This window comes from Protopterus annectens, chromosome 3.part0, assembly GCF_019279795.1.
Source record: "Protopterus annectens isolate FY-2018-M chromosome 3.part0, PAN1.0, whole genome shotgun sequence".
NCBI lineage: Eukaryota > Metazoa > Chordata > Ceratodontiformes > Protopteridae > Protopterus > Protopterus annectens.
The window spans coordinates 1,985,066,355-1,985,088,525 of NC_056731.1; the positions used below are offsets into that span (position 1 = coordinate 1,985,066,355).

The 22,171-nt window shown below is 34.7% G+C and overlaps 1 protein-coding gene across 1 annotated transcript in view; it reads right to left on the bottom strand.

The window, feature by feature from the left end:
- LOC122797236 (vasoactive intestinal polypeptide receptor-like) overlaps nt 1–22,171 on the bottom strand; it is a 513,255-nt gene that overhangs the window by 20,733 nt on the left and 470,351 nt on the right. Inside the window, exon 6 of the mRNA XM_044066085.1 lies at nt 18,382–18,511. Coding sequence (XP_043922020.1) covers nt 18,382–18,511 — 130 coding nt within the window. The remainder of the gene's footprint in view (nt 1–18,381; nt 18,512–22,171) is intronic.

Genomic DNA, 22,171 nt, shown 5'->3' on the forward strand with positions numbered 1-22,171 from the left:
TGTCAAACCCAGAGCTATTGGACATACTACACTTAAAGAAATTCCAATCCCTCAGAGCCACACGCTCCAGGGATCTAAACCTTGTCATCACAATAAACAAAACATGCTGGAGGGATAGGTTCCTGACCCAGAGACTCCCCAAACTCTGGAATAGATTGCCCATATATGTCAAGCAGTGTGCCTCTTTGGTCCTCTTCAAAAGGAACCTTGACGATTGGATGGGAGAAAGGAAATTCATCCTGGGGATCACGTCAGTCGCCCTGCTAGACAGGGGTCCAGGGAAGTAAATAGTGTGGGAAGAAATAGCCAGGGAATTGTTATGGCTAGGCTTGTATAGGCCCTAGGGCTGATAGCCTAGTACCAACCTATGAACCTATGAACCCATGAACCAGAAGGGCTCACAAATCAACCATCTCCTTAAATAAACAAGTAGCAGAAATGTCGTTCAGGTAGGATGTACCGTGCTTGATGACAGAACATCTTATCCTTCATACTTTGTAAAAGAAAAAGGCGATTGGTTGCAGAGATCCTACCCCATTAATTACAGACTCAATTGTTGTCCTTAAGAATAGTCCCCAACAGGTACTGTGATCTGAAATGAACTGTCTCAAAACACTGACCAGTGTCAGGTGTCTGTAATCATCCAATCACTGTTTACAAGGTCATCTTATACTATGCCCTCACTTTCTAAAATAAGTGACAATACTAAGCATTTGAGACTTTTTAAAAGCTCTCAAGAGGGCTTAAAAAGCATAGCCTGGAAACTATATAGGGCTACAGGCAAATTTGCATTTAAATTACAAAATATTCGGAGACAACTGCAGAAGGGGAGCTTTCTGTCGACAAACAAGTTGTACAATTTCATAAAACCATAGCATAAGCTATCCGTGTTACCTTCAGAACAGTGGCAGGTAACAAGACCACAAGACATTAGAGTCATCATACTGAATGCATGGGACACTTTCTTTTAGGTAGTGCAAATACTTGACCATGCCTATATGCAGAAATCCTTGCAAACTTAGCCTACATAATAAAATCCTCTCAATGTCATGTTCTGGGTCTGAGAGAGAAATAAATATGAAGATTTTCCTGGGAACAAATCATCTAGTATAAACTTTTAACATAAAAGGTCGGCTAAATCTCATAATGGGTTTTAAGTATAGTGCAGCAATATCAAAGTAGTGGACCCTCATGCCTGGTGTCACATCACTTCCCAAAGAAGTCTGAAGGAGTGTGTGGACTATGACTACAGCTAAAGATCCTTCAAACAGATTCATTAACAGTATAATTAGATCTTCAGAGACACTAAATTCCCCAAAAGAAAAAAAATAAAAAAAAAGTTAATATGAACTCTACTGACGGTCTTTCAACATCCAAAATAATTGTTATCATATATAAACCATTGGCCTGGGAACCCTGCATAACAAACAACAACAACAATGACAACAGAACTGTCTTTGTAACGGTAATAAATTCTTATTTCCCGTATAGTAAGACACATTGTCCAGTATCAATTTCCGCATTAAAAGTAGACTTCTTTTAGCAAGAACTGATCCAAATGATTTGTAATTACTAAAGCTGAAACCAGATGGCAGAAAAATAGGAGTTCTGGGTCCTTTTCCACTTTCAGAATCTTAGAGGCCACAGCCTCATTTCAATTCAGAGACAGCAGCTTCATTTATGCTAGTATATCTCAGGGAATAGCTGGTCACTGGCTGATTCATAATGCTTAAGCCAAAGGCTTTACAGCCTAGTGTCTTATTTCTAAACGAGACATACTCCAGTGTTACCTAATAAAGAAATACTCTCACTTGATGCGAAGAGAGGACATGAACACACTGCTGTCTCATAAAACTTCCTACCTTGACTGCCATCACTCAAAGCTCCCTCATAAAAGGCTGTATAGTACTGTATATATCCCTCAAGGCATCTCATTAGAGGGGGGATATATCCTAACTTCCAGTTTAAAAGTTAGCTTGTCTTCTTTCATTTAAGGCATACAGCCAGGTAGCACTAAGCATCCAGAGTATTTTCAAAATATTTTAAAGCTGTCTAACTTCAACCTTTGCATCTAAAAATGCCTGCATTTCTAGTTCAGCCCTTTGAATATGTTCATTGATCTGTTCTGAAGTGAAGCAAAATATGAATTGTAAGATCAAGGCCAGTCCTGACAGGTGTAACTTAAGACTGATTACAAAGACATTTGTTAAACAACTTCTTACCACTCTTGATGGGGCCTGGATCCCTGCTATTCCTGGTGAAAACATGAATCTACTTGCATTTTAGACTATGTGTTGCGGTAGCGTTGTCGCCTCACAGCAAGACGTTGTTGCGTTCGATTCTCAGCTAGAGCGTCTTCTGTGTGGAGGCATGCGTGAATGGGCGTACCTTCGTTGAAGGTTGTGCATCAGGGCTGGTAACCTGGTGCGTAAAAATCCATTACCAAACATTAGCGGACCGGAGTTTCGCTGTGGTGACCCCTAACCGGGATAAGCCGAAAGACACAACAACAGCAACAACATTTAAATTCATTATGGGTTGAACCTACAGTGTTTATTTTGCTGGGAGACTCTCCTGAGCACACAGGCTAACTCTGCAGCATACCCTGGGAGATCAGCAGGTAATATCTACACAGCAAACACCAATTTGACATATTTTCTAGTTACTGCCTCTCTAACTTTTCTCCATACATTTCTAAATATCATCAAATGACACAATGGCATGGTATTCCTATATCCTCTAGACCATCAACCTGCACCAAATACCAGAATATCTGCCTGTGTTAGGAACCCTTGTATTTTACTGTAAAATACCATTTCCAAAAAAAAAAAAAAAAACACAGTGCAAAAGAATGCCTTACATGGAAATAATTATTGAATTACAAAGCATTAATAACAAAATATTGCTAAAATCTATATACAGTGAAATTCTATACATGAGAGAACAATTTTTACAAATCAAAATACTATAAACTCAATGCTAAAAATGCATAATTGTACCCTTTGGGAAGTCAACCATCCCAGATAATTACCATGTTGGTAATATACCACAAGAGTTGGCGCAGTGGTCAGGGATCTGGGTACACAAATAGACAGCAGATTTAACTTCGACAATCATGTGGCCATAATGGTGAGAAAATCCTTTTATGTTGTGCAACTTATAAGTAATGGCATGACATCTAGGTCCAAAGAGGTCATTATTCCATTGTACTCTGCCTTTATCAGATGAATCATTGAGTACAATGCTCCCTTTGATATGTACCTGACCAGGCATATGCAGCAACTAGAGCCACCTCAGAGGTTCTTTACAAAAAGAATACACCGGATAAAAAAAACTGCCTTATATAGAGTGCCTTAAAACTCTTTCCCTCTACTCTTTCACCTATAGACTGTTGAGGGGTGATCTATGCCTGGCTTACAAGGCATCCGCAAATGACACACTAATGAATCTCCTGAATACTTGTAAGTTAAACACTACCAGAAATACAAGGTCTAGGGACCTGAATTTTGTCTGCAACTTAAACAGAATATGCTGGAGAGATAGATATGTGTCCCTGAGACTGCCTCTCCTATGGAAACAGGCTTCCCATCTATGTGAAGCTGAGTTTATCTATTACCCAATTTAAGTTCAACCTAAACCAATGGATGAGGAATAGGAAATTTACACAGAGCCTGGCACCCATGTTCCTTATGGACAGAGGTAGCTTATAAATACCTGGCCCTTAAGGCCTGTTTGGATACAGGATGTCATTATCCGTTCAGGAAAACTTGGCATGGCTTAGAAAGGATCCCTGGGCTATTAGCCTAGTAACAGTCTATGACTCTATTAATATATCAGTTAAACAGCAAGCAATGAACCTATGCATAATAACTATTAATATAAATAACATCCAAAATAAATGATTATATTAATATAAAGAACAGTATTAATTGACTTTTAACATGAGATCTGAGCAAATAGGAACATTTAATGACAAAATGCTCAAACATTTAAAAAGTGTGAATTTTATGCATACATTTAAGCAAAGATAAACCAAGACTAAACAATAAATAAAATTATTTCAATATCTTGATCGAAAAGTGTCTCACTGTTGGCATGAGGCCATGAAAAGTAAAGTTTCTTGAATGTGGACACAGATCTAAAAGCACGCGTGTATTTCTGTGTGTGTGTGTGTGTGTGTCTGTGTGCATGTGTGTGCATGTGTGTGTGCGCATGTGTGCGTGTGTGTGCGTGCGTGTGTGTGTGTGTGTGTGTGTGTGTGTGTGTGTGTGTGTGTGTGTGAGTGTGTCTGTGTTAGGGGGATTATAAATTTCATATGCTATCAATTGCTTTCATAGTTTGTGCATGTTAAAATGATAGACCATTGTGATAAAATACTGGTATGATATTAATCTATAGATAAGATAGATGGAACCCTGTGGTTGCAGCAGAGCATGGGAATCCTGACAAGTTTCTTTAGCAGCTTAAAGTTTACCTCAGGCAATAAGGGAAATAATTCCTCTGGGCTGACTATTTCCTAATAATAATAATAATTCCTGACTATTGATACATCACATTTTATTTATCCTTTGTTTGTCCATCCAGGTTAGTGGCCTCTTTTTAAGAGGTGCCTGATATAGTATTTCACACATGAAAGGACATTTTGACAGGGCACTGGGGATCTTCCCCTAATTTTTTTTTTGATTCATGGTCCAGAATCCTTTATATTCACCTGACTTACCATCAACTCAAGCAGATGTGCCTCAATTTAACATCTCATCCAAAGGACAACACACAGATAAGTGGAGAACCTTCTATCACCCAAGGGGGAATAGAACCTACAGCTTTCTGGTCTTATAGCACCAAAGGTAAGTTTGCTGTTTATTGGTCCACTCTTACTGCCATTGATTAAAGTGCAATAAATAAATAAATAAAGGTATAGAACAGTTAGGATCCAGGGGCAATGCGAACCATGGTGTATATACTTTCAATTATATGCAAAAATGTAATGAGATATAATCAGAGGATTTCTGGCATTGGTTTGTAGCCATGCCAAAGTAGAGAACACCTTTTAATGGCTGAGCTGTAGAAATGGAAATGCTGACCCTTTTCATGCTGGACTAGTTGAACACTAAATGCAGTATGTGGTTGAAACACCCACTAGGCAGGCAAAATAAATGAAAGCAACATGGATAATACAACTGTGAGTTGATGAAAGACACTAATACTACTTACCTAAACAGAAGTGTTTTGCTAGTATTGTTCATACTATGAAGAAGATAGTGGAGCATATTTTTTAGTTTATTGAAGAATGCACTGAATGTATCATTCTTTATATAAAGCTAGAAACTCATTTTAAATTATCTTATTTAAAGTTGATGCAGAAGTGCATTTCTACTTCTGCTGTTTGCTGGCATTGTGTATTTAGGTGTGAGGTTGTTGAGACTGAAATAGTCTACTAATTTCTGGTAAGGACATGATTCTTTTTTTTCCTCAATATTTTTTATTTTCAATTAAAATAACATTTACATAATATATTTAAATATAATTTTAAACAACTATATACAATATTTACAATAGCCTGACTTTCAGTTATATACACTGTATATTATTAAATATAGAATTAACAGATCAGTTATCAGAGATATAATATTGATTATTGCAGAGTGTGCAACAAAGATATAACTTTTTTCCAAGGATTATTTACCAATGGCCTGGGATAGATTCGTAGTTATTTGATTTTTATTTCCATCGATGCAGTTGTCTTCAGTAAAGTGTAGAATTCTTCCAAGGTTGGGGTGTATTTGAATTCCAACTTCTGGTTATGCATTCCCTAGATATAGCAAGTATTGTCCATAACAATACATATTTGTCTTATTCAGGTAGGGACCTTAATTTACATTTAGTATTATCAATACTTTAGTTAAGATAAAGGATTCACTAAATAAAGCTTGTAAACAATGATTGATTCCATTCCAATATGATTTAATTTTATTACATTCATAAAAAAATATGAATCCAGTCTGTGTTATTTGACTTTTCACACCTCCAGCAAAAAACATTTGTAGTAGTACTGATCTTTTTAATTCTATCTGGTGTTAAAAATGCTCAATGTAAGTATTAATATTTTCCAGTACTGCATGTTAGAGGTGTAATTAACTGATAGTAAGATGTTAGTTTTAATTTCTTCTGTTAACTGCAATGACTGACCTTTTGTTAAGAACTGTCAGTATGATGGTTTGGGAATTGTTTTATATGTTAGTAACTCTTTATATAGATTTGAAATGAAATTTTTCTTTTCACAACTATTATACATAAATTCATACAGAAAACTTATTAGATTTGGAATTTCTTTAAATTAGGAATTATTAATTAATCTGCATAAATCTTGAGTGCACATTAGAATGCTTTGTAAGGTTAACCAGTCCTGTGTTGGAATATTGTAACCAGTTTTTATCATATGTATATCTAAAACAATTAATTTATTTACACATTGAAACCAGCATAAGAATCCAATTTGTTCCCAGGAGGTTATTGTTTCCCTATATATTTTTGTGATGAAAGTTCTTATTGATGGTAAATGGGGTTAAAAAGTCAAACCAAAGTTGTAGATTTATGTTTGCATTGATAAGTTTCCTAAAGGAATTGATGTAATGATTAATCAGTGTTGTTTTAGAAGGTTTTGTTATATTATATTATATACTTATGCATAGTATGTACCAGGGTTTGTTTGATTTGTCTACTATTAAAAAAAAATTTAACAGATTAAATCCATTTGTTAATATGGCCGTTTTTAATTCTTTCCAGTTGGCAAAATAATTTGGGTTTATCCAGTCTATTGTAGTTTTAAGCACAGATGCTTTTATATATGTTTCTATTTCTGGGAAGTTTAATCCTCCTTGTTTCCAGGGTCTAATGTGATGAGTTAGAGCTACTCTATTCTTTTTGGGATACCATAACAATTTTATTAAACATGAGTTTATTTCTTTAACAAGGCATCTTTCAGGAATTAACTGTATTGCTAATGCTACATATAGTATTTTTGGCAATAAGACAATTTTTATTAATTGCAATCTGTCTTCAAAAGTTAATATAATTTTGTTACACTTTTCTATATATTTTTTTATTGCTTCAATAATGTTTTTATAATTTATTAATATTGTTTTGTTTATATTTTTGCATAACACTATTCCTAAATAATTTTGCGTAAGTTCTTGTTTTCCTATGATGGATTTATCTGTAACTTATAGTTCTTTTTTTTATTTAAAAATAGAAATTTTGATTTTGATCTATTAAAGTGTAGACCTGAAGCCACGGTGGTGCAGCGGTAGCGTTGTTGCCTCACAGCAAGTGGTTCACCCATTCGATTCTCAGCTGGAGCTCCTTTTGTGTGGAGTCTGCATGTCCTCCCCATGGTCAAGTGGCGTTCGAAAGACATGCGTGAATGGGCATCTTTCGTTGAAGGTTGAGCTTTGGGCTGGCATCTCGGCACCATAAAAATTTACTGCCAATCATTAGTGGACCAGAGTTCCACCGTGGCAACCCCTAACTGGGAAAAGCCAAAAGAAAAACAACAAAAAAGTGTAGACCTGAAATCCTATAAAATTTCTCCATTACTTCTTCTAGCTCTCCTAATGACTCTCTGGAGTTTGATAGGGTTAATAAAATATCATCAGCAAAAATCATTATTTTAGATATGTACTGGTCAAAGACTTCTATTCCTTTTATTCTTGGATTATTGCGTATTATTTCTGCAAGTATTTCTATAGCCAAAGCAAATAAAATAAGCAAAAGGGGCATCCTTGTTTAGTACCTTTCATTATATGGATAGACTCTGAGGTGAAAGGACCTAATTTAATGTAGGCTAAGTTATTAATATATATGTTTTTAGTAATAAGATGAAGGGAGGAGGAAATTCAAATAATTCTAAAGTTTTAAATAGATATTCCCAGTTGAGAGAATCAAAGGCTTTTTCTGTGTCTAATCTGATTAAAAGTGTTTCTCTATCTTTTTTCATTCACATTATCTATAAAAGTAAGTATACTTTTAATATTATCATGTGTGTGCCTGTTATATAAAAATCCAGTTTGATTATTATTAATTGTCTTTGAAAGTGGGATTTTCATTCTGTTAGCTAGGATTGACATGAATATTTTGTAATCATTATTCAGTAATTATATAGGTCTGTATGAGGTGCAAAGGTCTGATGGTTTATTATCTTTTGTAATTGGTGTTATGAGAGAATATTTCCATGAGGGTCGTATTTTTGCTTCTGACTGGACTTCTAGCAAAGTTTCAAGAAAAAGGGAGATTACTGTTGAAGGAAAGAGTTTGTAAATTTCCGTAATTATACCATCTATCCCTGCAGCTTTGTTAGATTTACTTTCTTTTATCTTGTCAACAATTTCTTTGCAGGATATAGGTTTTTGTAGGTCTAGTATTACGTTTTCAGGATTTTCTTTTATATTTATAAGGTTTGTATCTTAGTTTTTTTGTTGGTATCTAAATCTTCTTTTTTTGAAATGTTCCATATAATGGAACCAAAATGCTACAAGGATGTCTCCTATATCTGATACTTCTTTCCCTTTTTTTTTTTTCATGATATTTACTACCAATGTATTTTAATTCTTGTAGATAAGTTATGTAGATATCTGGGGGAGGTGGCTAATGAGTTTATTTTTAATTTTTCCAAGGCTAGACAAGTTTTGTGTGTTAGAATTTCATTATATTTTTTATTTAATTCCTCTATTTCTTTTTTGACTTCTGGACAATTCTGATTTTTTTTTAGATTTTGCTGTCAAAAGTCTGGTTTGCAAGTCTAATGATTCAGTTTCCCACTCTCTAACTTTATTTTTGTACCAGCTAAGGGTCTTACCAAATAAATACTCTTTTAATGAGTCCCAAACCATGACTCTACTGAGTTCTGTTGTATTATTAATTTCAAGAAATAACTGTAGTTCTGACAACATCCAGGGTTTGAATTCTTTAATTTTCATGATATATGATGGAATTCTAGTTGAGAGGATTAAAGGTTTAAACTCTATTTGGAGCTTCATTATCAGAGAGTCCTGATTTGAGAAGTGGCATGGAACTATTGAGAAGTTGAGGATTTTTGTTTGTAAATCTTGAACTACGAATAATTTGTCTATTCTGGTTTGTGTTCCAAATCTATGGTCTTTATGAGAAAATAATAAGGATTTATCATTTTTTACTTTAAAAGTGTCTATTAAATGAAATGAATCAATCCATCTTTTTAAGGATTTTGAAATAGTTGCTATGTGAAAAGACTTCTTGGTGGTTTCAGAAGCTTCTAAGGTACAATTAAAGTCTCCTCCCAGTATAACATTTCCTTTATAATTGTTGGAAATAAACTCTAGGTGTTTTTAACCGCTCCTGCTCCAATTTCTGGGAACCAATATAAATTAGCTAAGGTCCATATTCTGTTATTAAATTTAATTATAACAAATGCTAGTAGACCTTCTTTGTCTTCATATTTATAAATAACTTTTGGAGTGATTATGTTTTTCTTCCAGAGAATTGATACTCCTTTTGTCTTTGTTCTATAGGAGGATTGAGCTAAGACTGTATAGTCCTTAGGGTTCCAAATAAAACTATCATTAGTCTTAAAATACATTTCCTGAAGAAATACTACTTGTGCCTTATTTAGTTTTAAATATTTTAGTAAGTTTGATCTTTTATTTGCATTATTTAAGCCATTAGTATTTAATCATAAGAATGTTAAACCCATTTCAAGTTATTGTTGGAAGAAACTCTTTTCTTCTTCTTTTTTTTTTTGTTTATAGTAGTTATACCATATTCTCTGATAACACTGAATGTTATTTTTACGTGTGTAAACTTGGGAGTGTAATTTAATGTTCTTTCTTCATTAAATACAAGTAGTGTAAAATTCTGGTCTGGCTTTGTAAAGTACTTCCATAAAACATTAATTCTAAAGTATCAAATACAAGTAAATATGAATTTCCCATTAAACATGGAATGAAAGTCATTCCCAATCCAATAGATAAAGATAAAGCTTCACCCTCATGACCAAACCACGCCAACTGTGGGTAAATCCAGCATTACCCACACCCAGGCATGGGTTATTGCTATAGTAGTCCATCTTGTACATGACTTGCAATCCATTAAACAAGTCCGTCACTGACATCACTTTAGTAAACATTATAAAGACAAATTAGAAATAATTTTCTAGCTCTCTAAATTTTCTTATAAAGCAAAAAGTTAACAATAAGCTATTTTAACTAAAAGTATAAAGCATTTCAAAATTTTCCTTGCATGTATACATTTCTACTTATATCGTAATGTCAGTAACTGTCTTTGAAATCTGTACAATACTTCACTTCTTCAAATCATTCCTTTTTCAATTCAGGTTTTGTTTTGTCAAAACGGCAACAATATTTCAAGGGCACAATTAATATTTAGACTGATGTTTCAAATAAATAACTTGTCAGTTGCCAATAGAGTTAGTTTAGAATGTATGGTTAGTGCAAATATGGCATGTTGCAAAAATAATATGTATTTTTTCGTGTGCTCTAGAGACTGTCATATGCAAGTGACATATATAATGTAGCATATATAGAGCAGATAGCTTATGGATTCAGGTTATTAAAGTAAGTTATGCTTATTAATCAGGCAGTTTCATTTAAATTCACAAGTAATTTGGGGACATTTCAGTTGAGTTTCCAGGAATGTGTAGTCCAATGTGAGTAACTGAGTCCACTTTTCCTCATAAACATATGTCAAGTTCATTAAACAAAGCAGAGTCTAACATCTGTTTAATAATCATTATAAAGAATAGTAATTTCCCAGCTCTTCAAACTTTCTGATATCGCATAATGTTGACAGTAAGCTATTTTAACTAGAAGACTAAAACATTTCAATATTTCCTTGTGAATATATATTTTTACTTTTACTGTAGTGACAAGAACTGTCTTTGAAATCCTATGCATTACTTCTTTCAAGTCATTCATTTTACTGTTCAGATTATATTTTGTCAAAATGTCACTAGCATTTCAAGGGCACATTTAATATTTAAACTGATATTTTAAATGAATAGCTATCAGTTTCCAAGTGAGTTTGTACAGTGTGTGAGGTAACTGCAAAGATAACATGTTGCAAAAAGTAATATGCATCTTTTCATGTGTACTAGAGACTGACAATTTCAAGTAACATATAAAATGTAACTTTTACAGTGCAGCCAGCTTGTGAAATCAGTATGTTAAACTGAGTAATAGTTTTTACTCAAGCAGCTACATTTAAGTGCACATGTAGTTTGGGAACATTTCAGTTGTGTTTCCAGGAATATGTAATCCTATGAGGATAAATCATAAAACATTTACAAATAGTCCTATTATGTGTTTATTTTACCTTGCTTAGGTTGTTTTTCATTTTAATAACTAAATAACATTACTTGGTCTTATTATTTGTTATCTGTGAGGCTAAATGCACTTCGCAGGTTCACAGTGTCCTTAGAATCTGCAGCAGTCATTTACTGTTGCTATGGCAACACAAATAGAATGTGAAGAAAGCTTCACTTCTCTTAACCAACAGTACATTTTTCCCTCCTTTCTTTATATATTTGTGAATACTAAAAGGAAATAATTCAAAGGACATATGCACATGAATGGAACATTTCAGAGTTAATCACGAACATGTCCCCAATCCCAATAAGCTTAATAGTGACTATCATTAATCTAATAAATATTGTAATAACAATTAAGTTCACTATTCCAATTAGTCTACCTTAAAACTAGATTATTTTAGATTATTATTTATCTATGTATAGATAGTGAGTTATTAAATATATATAGACTATATTAGTGTAGTAAATAAGAGAGAATTTAGAAAGGGAGACAAGATGCAGTTAAAATAATAATGAGAAAAGAGAGAAGAGAAAGAAAAGAGAAAATTAAGAGAAAATACACATATACTATGTATGTTGATTTACAGTATAAATATTTTATGTGTTATATAACCCTCCTTCTGTGAAAGAAAAGTACCCTGTTTTACATACCTGAGGTAATGTGAAAACTCTCATGTGTCATCTATTTTCAAAAATATAGATAAAGATTCCAGTAGTTAGTTACCTTTGTTTTAAAATTCCAAGCAGTAAACTTGGTCCTTCAATGTAATGTTAAAACAATTCATATCATAGTAGATGCTTTGAGAGATTTGGCTGTAACAGTATCAGTATTTTGCTTCTTCTTTTTGACATCTGTCCAGACATTTGTTTCTTTTGGTCTCTTAAGAGAAGGTGACATCCAATCCATATCTTCTGGTAAAGTAATCATATTATTAGTTTTAGTAAATGAAGAGGCTTCCTCTAAGTCAGTAAAAGTCCTCATCTCGTTGGCATACAGTATTCTTATCTTAGCTGGATATGCAAGTTGTGCCTTGATGTTATTTTGTTTCAGAAACTTTATCATTGGCCACACTTTTTTCCATTGTTCCATTATTCTAGATGAATAGTCGTTATCAAATCTTATCAGGCTCTGTTTATATTTTAGAGGTGCCTTCATCCAAGCAGATCTTAAAATCAGTTCCTTGTCCAAGTATGAAAGAAATCTGATAATTACTGACCTAGGAGGAGAGTTAGTGGCAGGTTTCCCAAGAGCTCTGTGTGCCCTCTCAATGCCAAAGGAAAGTCTTTCTTTTAAATTTAAAAAGTCAGGGATCCAGCTTGATAAAAAGGAAATAATATCCTCACCTTCTGTGTTTTCAGGTAATCTGAAAATCCTGATGTTATTTCTCCTCTCCCTATTTTCCAAGTCATCTACTTTAGTAACCAACCAAGTGTTTTTTTTTTAAGAAGCAGTTCTTTCTGTGTTTCCTCTTCCTTAAATCTGCTTTCTAAGTCATTTAGATAAATCTCTATTCCTGTTATCCTTGTCTGGTGTTGTTGTAGCATTTCCTTGAGGGTGTCAGCCTGTTTTTGACTGCTTGTTTTAAGATTTTCTAGGTTTTCTTTAAAATCATCCATCTTCAAAGACAACTCCTACAGGGTAGATGCCATTTGTTGTAGTTTCTTCTTTAAGGCAGCATCCTGGTGAGAATTCCTTGAGTTGCTCATTTTAACAAGTGAATATATCTCCAAGCTTTTTGACAGGAAATTATCTGTAAAACTTCACCAAAGTTTCTAATTATGTAAGTTAGAGCTTTATCTATAAGATTTTATACTTTGAAGAAAAAAAATATTTTTTCCTGTCTTATTTAACTAATTATATGGAGCTCTAAAATACTGCTGCTTTCAGTTAGCCATTCAGGCTCCACCCACCCCCCCCAGCACATGATTCTTGACTCCAGTTACAATAATTCTGCAGTTGGAGGAACTACTTCATGAGAAATATAGTCCTTGAGTGTGTGTGTGCGAGTGTATGTGTGAGTGTGTGTGCGTGTGTGTGCGTGTGTGTGCGTGTGTGTGTGTGTGTGTGTGTGTGTGTGTGTGTGTGTGTGTGTGTGTGTGTGTGTGCGTGTGTGTGTGTGTGTGTGTGTGTGTGTGTGTGTGTGTGTGTGTGTGTGTGTGTGTGTGTTCGTGTGTGTGTGTGTGTGTGTAGTTGGGGAAACATCTTCTATGGTTTCCTTAGGCCTGGGGATAGCAAACTTGAGAAAACTTTTATTTATTTTTTTTATTTTTTGGTTACATTTCTCGGATTAGTTTCCCTAATAGTCACCTTGAATTAAATGGCATACTTTTAAGATAAATAATTTTTAATTGAGTGAGAGACCAGAAAATGGCAGTTATTCACTGCTGCTTATGTTTCTTTTTTCTTCATATCTTTGAATGATGCAGGTCTCTTCTTGTACATAAGGCAGTCACAAGATTGCAGTTGTAAATATACACAGTTTCTTGATTGCTGTCATAAATGTAAATAAAGTGATCTAATGAAAAAATCAAATAGTCTAATACAGACAGGCAAAATTTACTTAGATTATGCAGAGTGCCTCACCCTCTTTCCTTTCAGGCCCTTCCAATTAACTGTAACCAGAGTCAGAGCCTGCACAAGTTGACCTAGGCAGCTGTCTAGGGCCTGATGCTGTCTGGGCTCATGTCCTGGTTAAAAAAAAAAAACAGAGTGTGAGAGTGCTCTTTTCCATTTATGCTGCATGTAGCTTTAAAATACTCCTTAGTACAAGAAAACTCAGTGTGATGTACAGCATATGTACATCCAGAGATATCTACTTGTGGAACTTTAAGATTTCCAGGATTTTGAGTGATTTCAAGCACTGATGTGTTTGAGATGAGTAACCTCCCCTACCTATAAGGTATCAGCAGTAGGACAATAAGATTTAACAGCACCAACTTGATTTTAAGAACTTCAAGTGAGCGATTTCAAGCACTGCTTTGTCTGACATATGCACATGCACTATTTTTCTTTGTTTGTGTGTAATATGAATAAAGTCTTCTGACCCCAGCATGGATGTAGGGCAGTAGCAAGATATGGACATTCAGTTCAGGACAGAAACACTTGGAAGCATCTTGTACCCCAGTATATGCACAGTATCAAGGTGTGTGTGTGTGTGTGTGTGTGTGTGTGTGTGTGTGTGTGTGTGTGTGTGTGTGTGTGTGTGTGTGTGTGTGTGTGCGTGTGTGTGCGTGTGTGCGTGTGTGTGTGTGTGCGTGTGCGTGTGCGTGTGCGTGTGCGTGTGTGCGTGTGTGTGTGTGTGTGTGTGTGTGTGTGTGTGTGTGTGTGTGTGAGGTGCCCTGGTCAGTGGGCACTGTCTAGTTAAGGGATTTTGCTCAGAGTCAAACCCTGAAACTTTACTATTGAAAGGTAAGAGCCATAATCCTTTTCTGTAAATCACCGGGGATTATACTCTTATTAATGTCAGACATAGTTTCATAGTTTTGCAGGTCAGGGTCAGTGGTGCAGCAAGTAGAACACTGGCCTTTGATGCAGTAGGCTGTGGGTTCTATTCCCATACCAGGTACAGTAATTGCTGCTACTAAAGCAAAGTCTAAGAGGGTGCTGCATTCTTGACTTTGTTGTCCTTTGGATGAGATGCTAAAGATGCATCTTGTCAGCTTGACTTGATAGTAGTGCAGGTGAATGTAAAAGATCCACAGTACCTACTGAGAAGAATAGGAGAAGTTCCCCGATTCCCTGCTAAACTTTTCCCAGCAGTATAAATACCACCTCAGGTCTCCCCTGAAAAGAGGTCACTAGCCTAGTGGGACCAACCCAGGTAACATAGGATAAATTAGAGAAAACATAAAATTAATGTTGATGCAAAACCTGCTACTCCATTTTAAGTAATTTAGAGTACTCCAGTCATATCTGTCTCCAGTTTTGCAGAACATCTCTGATTTTTGCCTCATATGTATGCCCTGTTCTTAAGCAAGTCACTTAACTAGATAGTTCTGCAGGGCAACTAGAAATTTGGGCTAGACTCTTCAATAGTCTCCTAGAGTGCCTAGTAACTACCTCATTTACTTACAGTGTAAGGGAAGGAATCTGACCACATTAAATAGGAGCATCATCTCAAGAGCCAGTCTCTTTGGGTGTTCATAGGTAGGTACTAGGCTATTGGTCCAAGGGCCTACGTAAGCCTAGCCAACAAGGTTCCCTGGCTTACGCCACCCAAGAAAGTTAATTTCCTGTGCCCCTACTGAGCAGAGCCAAAGAAGTAATCTCTGGGGTGTATTTCCTACTTCCCATCCACTCATCAAGATTTTTCTTGAAGAGTGCTAATGAGGAACTTTGCTTGACATAGATAGGTAGCTTGCTCGAGAGTATAGGAAGTCTCTGGGACAGGAATCTATCCCTCCAGCATGTGCTGTTTATTGTGGTGACAAGGTTTAGGTCCCTAGAAGAGTGTGTAGCTTGGAGGGATTGGGATTTCTTTAGGTGTAGCATGTCCAACAGTTCTGGGTTTAACATAGCTTTATATGTTAGGCAGAGATATCCTTGGAGAAGGTGATATGCTATAGAGTAAAGCTGGAGTTTTTGATACGGGCAGTGTAGCGCATCTGTATGAGGCCAGTAATCCTCTTTGTGAGGTACTTCTGTGGCCTTTCCAGCTGCTGCAGATGTCTTGTGAAGTGCATTCCAAAAGGGGCATTGTACTCTATAATGGGTATAATGAGCACCGAGTTGAGGGGAACAATGACCTCTTTTTTCCTGGATGAGAACATTTTTGTGATGAGGTGTGCCACATAGAAGGATTTCCTGACTACTGTGGCAATGTGATTATCAAAGGAGAGGCTACTGTCCACCTGGGTCCCAAGGTCTCTTATCACATATCCGGTGTTAAGTAGGCTGTCCTTTATGTGGTAGTTCATGGGGACAGAGTTTTTACCAAAGGGGATGACAATGCACTTTTTGGCATTGAGCTTGAGGCCATGCCTCTGACGCCAGGCATCTGTCTCAGTGAGGCCCTTCTGTAAGATGTCCACATCATTTGGGGACTCGACTATGGTTCCTAGTTTGCAGTCATCTGTGAACTTCATTAGCCAGAGGCATTCTGTGTTAGTCTGTACTTCAGAGAAGTAGATAGCAAACAGGAGAGGTCCCAGGACTGAACCCTGTGGTACTCCACTTGTCACTGGTTTGAAGTTAAATTTGGAGTCTGCAACTTTTACAGTGTGGGTTCTGTCAGTGAGCCAGTTGGCAACCCATCTTGTGATATAGGGATTTATACTTAGTTTAGTGAGTTTAGCTATAATTCTAGAATGGGGGGATGGTGTCGAAAGCCTTGGCAAGGTCAAGATAGGCTGTGTGAACCACCTTACCCTCATCTACGGCTTTGGTGACTGCCTCAAAGAAGTCGATCAGGTTCAGAAGGCATGATCTGCCTTTCACAAACCTGAACTGGGTGGGGTTCAGGGTTTGGCAATTACCAATGTCTTTGTTTGGCTTCCTTGTTGGCTTCCTTGTTGTGCTGAATATTGACAGTTGTGTTTATTATTTAGCTGTGTATAAACTAGACAGCATAACATCTTTGAGTTTACTGCTAATATTTTAACTATGAATACATTTTTAATTTAGCATTTTTTTGCAGGCACACAGGTATGAAATGCAGTGTATTTGGGCTGCAGCAGCTTGCTAGCAGTTACTGCAGATGAGTAAGGCTATGAGCTGTTAAAGAGCTGCTTCCTGTAGTATGTGGTTTCATCTCCTAAGCATTCATTTGTCTTGTATGTGATTCAGCCAATTTATTTCACCTCTCAGTACTACTGAGCTGCTCCTGAAAAGGGACACTTGTGTCCAGTGGGGTGTTTCCAGATCTTAGCAAATACTTTATACTTTTGTCTTCTGAATTTGAACCCTTCCCGTAGACACTAGTTTGAGTTTTGTTGTCTGTTTTCAATGTGAGACTGTTTTGTTTTGTTTAGTAAATAGCTGTCAGTGTTTCTTCTGTAAACATTGAAATAAAACTTATAAATGAAATCCGCATTTCTGTGGTATTTGTAAAAGTAAAGAAGAAAATAATATGCAAACTGATAAGTCGGAACAGTGTTTATGGTATAGTGTTTCTGATATTTTCTGTTTGGTGTTTTCATCTTCTACCACTGCTGAGTTCTTCGTTGGTATTTTAATATAATTTAATGCAATCAGGAAGCTGAATAAAAGAATGCATGGTATTTATGCTTAGTCCTAAAATGTGTGCAGAGGGCTCAGAGTTGGAAAATAGCCTGCAGTCAAGGTTCCCTTAATCCACCACTAAACAGATGCATTTTCAATGAATGTGAGTTTCAAGGAAAGAGAAGTTTCCTGTTGCTCATGTTAAGTCTGTTTTCAGTGTGAGACTGTTTTTTTTTTCCTAGAAAAAGGCCATATTCTTTGTGCTATATTTTATTTTATATTATTTTATTTTACTTTAGATTTGATTACCAGGAAAATCCAGCTGGACAGAAATCCTTTTTCAGTAGAGGCCCGGGAAAAAGGCTTCACATTTAACATGTAACAATGATTATAATTACAAATACAAGGTTTACATACACATGACTTGACATTAGTGTTAAATGTATAACATTGGATAAAATGCATTCATGTAAATATTCTTATTGATGACATTGTTGCATATTCTGGTACAGGAAAAGAAAGAATTATTCTCAAAAAAAAAAAAATCTATCAGGAAAATGAGTGACTTATAGAATGTAAACCAGGTATTATTTGAAATAACATTTTTACATTAAATCCAAACAGTCATAGTAAAATTAAAGTAGAAAATAGTATGCATAGTAACATGCTTGAGCAGCATTTATGGAAACTGGGGAGATGCAGCCAGGCAGTGTGACACTGGAATGGGTCTGGAGGGATTCTTTTTATGAACCAACCCTGTCAAGAAGTACATGACTGTACTTTACAGTTTGATAAGGTCAGTAGGATCCTCTTTTGCATAGTCAATCTCAATGCACATAGACCATATTAATTATATTCATACCTGAAAGGAGCCCAATGCAAGCTCAACAAAGAGTCTCATCTCCACTGCTACACTCTCTGAGAAAAATGCAAACACCACATAATGCACTCCAAAAAGGGGAATGAGCAGAAGTGTTGATTTTGCTAGCCTTCTGAAAAAAAAAAGAAAGAAAATTGACAGTTTTGTAAATATAAACATTTTGTATTTTATTTTACAGATGATTTCAACATTATAACAGAAAGGAATACCTTCCATGCTCTTTTACTCCAAATATTTTTTATTGATTTTTTTTTTAATATGAATTGCCATAACATAGTAAAATAAACATGCAATTTTTGGGTTAAGAATATAAATAGCCACATAAAAAAGAACATCACAAAGCAACAAAACAGACTAGTTACATGGATGTATAATCTAATAACTACAATTTATGTTGTCAGAAAATAGGTTATATTCACAGACTATGTCAGTTATTTCCCTCTAGTATTTTCCACAATCTTTTGCCAAAAGTTGTAATAAGAGGTGATTGTTTTTCTGTTCTCCTGTTAATAGTTGTTAGTTCCATTCAAGAAACAGTCAATGCCATATTTCTGTAGTCTTTAAATGTTGGAGATGATTTGCTTTTCCATTTTGTTGTAATTATCTTGCATGCAATGGCTAAGAAAGTCCAAAAATTTGAAAACTTTTTTTCTAGGAGCACACTGTGATGTAGGAGCATTAAACAAAATTAAAGGACAACAACATGATTCTATTATTAAATGCTCACATTCTCTGTCTTTTTTCTCCCTATTTATTGTCCCTGCTATGAATAAACAACAATTCTCATAACAAAAGTAACAATATGAACATTGGTAAAGTAGCAGTTAGTAAATTGCAAGAATATCAAAGAAGAAGCAACTGAAACAAAGTACTATAACATTTATTCACAAAAGAGCAAAGCTTTCAGGTTAAGCAACCCTTCCTCAGTGCAAGATAAAACAATCAGTTACATCCACATTTAAATACAAATTTAAGATTATTATTCAACTAATCAGTCAGTTAAGCACACACAATAAAAAAGTTTTAATTACAATGCTTGAAGCATAGCTAAAATAAAACTTTTTAAAACCTGAAAGCTTTGCTCTTCTGTGAATAAATTTTATAGTATGTTGTTCCAGTTGCTTCTTCTTTGATATGAATAAACAACACAGCATTTAAAATATTTTAAATTGACTGTTTTTCTCCACTAGAACAGCACATTACTGTACTGTCATGGTTTCACTTTCAAAAAATGTTTATCCTGCCCTTGCTGCAGTCTCCAATTCATTGATGTTGTCAATGCCACTGAATACAGGTAGTTCTCTGACCAGTTGCCTCCTCAAACTGACATTACTATGACTGTCCTAAAAACCCACCCATGCTGTGATGTCACAGCTCCCTGGTCCTTCCCCTATCCATACAGAAAGTAAAGGCTAGAACAAGGAAACAGTACATGTGTCAAGTCTACTCCTGTGAGCTGTCAATAAAACTACCCTTAGAACTTTGACAGCTAGGGAAATTAGGTGTGAAGGGGATGGGACATGAGTTAAAGTAGTAAAATTCAGGCTTCACAAAAAAAATGCAGTTTAGCCATTCTAAAAAGAAGTAGAAGTAAAAAGCACTTTGAAAGTCTGTTCTGTGGCATTAGCACTATTTGTGTTTTAAGTAGTCATTGAATGGCATGAAATGTTACTTAAAACTAACTGACAAAAGACAGCATTGTATGCATTTAAAATCAATGCAGGGACAGGAGCTTTGGGAAGAAAGAGGCCTGCATGATGTAACTTTTTACAGATGAGCACTGCATGTTGGTATACCTAGAGGCAGACTCAGCAATCAGAATTTTTTGAATAAGCCAGACCCCATGTGGTCAGACTCAGAAATTATGTATACACATATTTAAAAAGCTGTAACTAGTCCCAGAGTGGTGTTAACATGGAGGAAACACCAGACCATGATAAAATAAACATGTTTTTGAGTCTGTGGGTCCGGTTCTCCTTTAGACATTTAGACAACTGAAATTTATCAGTAAAATTTGTTTGCAAAAAACAATTTACTTTTTCCAAGAGAATTTTAAGTAAATGACAATTTAATAACATATGTTGCCTGTCTGCATTTAGATTTACTTTATACCTCCAATATCCAATATCTTGTCCAAACATTAGCTCTATTTTATGAAGAGTTATAAAAGATCCATGAAGAAATTTCCATGAAAATAACTTTCATTGTATTGATAGGGAAGTTTGCTTAGAAGAAACAAGTATTAATTTTTAGCATTATCATTAGGAAAACTATTATTCATTGCTAAGCCTCCAAAATTTTCTTTATAATGCATTTTTGTACTTTTGATTATTTTGTAGATTTTTGACAAATAGCATTTTTCTTGAATAGTATGATTTACCAGAATAATCAAATCTTCTATAAGTCTAGGAGTATGTTGCCTAGTAGGTGGGCTCATTAATTGTAACCTACTTATAAGAAATTTTATTAGACCCTATATTACTAGCCACATGTTGCTGTCCAGAATTAATTTATTTTTTAACTTGTTCCACTGTTAGAAGTTTACCAGATTGTATAAGTTGTTGCCTATACATTAGATCTTTTTCTTTTAGAATTTTGGTTGTGGTCACATCAAAGGTATTAATATTCTTCTGAGAATAAGCCATAGTGTATAACAGAAATGCTCATGCTTTATTATTAAGGGTTTTATTTAAATAATTGTTGAATATTTTCAATATATCTGATATAAATTTTAACCTTATATGTTTATTTATGCTGTTAACTGCATAATCTTTCGCTATCAAAAGGAAATTGTTAGATAACATTTCTGTGTATTGCGGTAACATCAGATGAGTTGAATTTAACCAACTGCTTTCATGTACTTGTCTCCATCTAGCTGAATAAAACATATTTAACCATAAAAATAATGTCTTTACAATAGATTATAATGCATACATCTCAATATCTGGAAGATTTATACCCCCCACCTCCAGTCATTTAAGTGATAAATTTCTTGTGATTGAAAGTATGTTATTATGTATCCATACAGTCTGATAATTATGTATTGACTATATACCATTACTCCCCACCCTATACTAATGCATATATATATATATATATATATATATATATATATATATATATATATATATATATATATATATGTGTGTGTGTGTGTGTATATAACTTTCACTTTGTATTTGTTCTGTACAATACTGGATTACCTATGGAGCTTTTATCCCTGGGCTTCCAGTGAAAATGGGTGTCTGACCCAGTGGACTTTCCCAGTCAATAAATGTCAATAAATAATAAAAATAAATAAATAATAAATAAACAATAGGTACTCTGGGTTTGTTAGGTATATTGTTTGGGGGCTAGAGAAGGCCTGTATAAAATATAAATTTGGAAATATAATAATTTTAATTATATATCATCTATCTTCCACAGTAATGAAGAGTTTATTCAATTTTTGTATAATACTGTTCATATGAATTAAGATATTGTTATAATTGGTGGAAGTATTTTACTTATATCTTTAGTTAGTATAACCCTAGATATTTGATTTTGTTGTCAGCAGCTATATGTTGAAAAAAATCTAATTTTGATCCTTCTTAACAGAATTTATAAGCAGCAATTTTGTTTTACTTTCATTGAATTTAAGACCAAAAAGGCTCTGAAAGAGATCAATTAATTTCAATAGGGCTGTTAAAGAGTCATCATTGTCATTTAAAATTATCACAATGTCATCCACAAAGAGCTGAACCTTCATTTTTAGGGTGTCTCAAATTTGTAT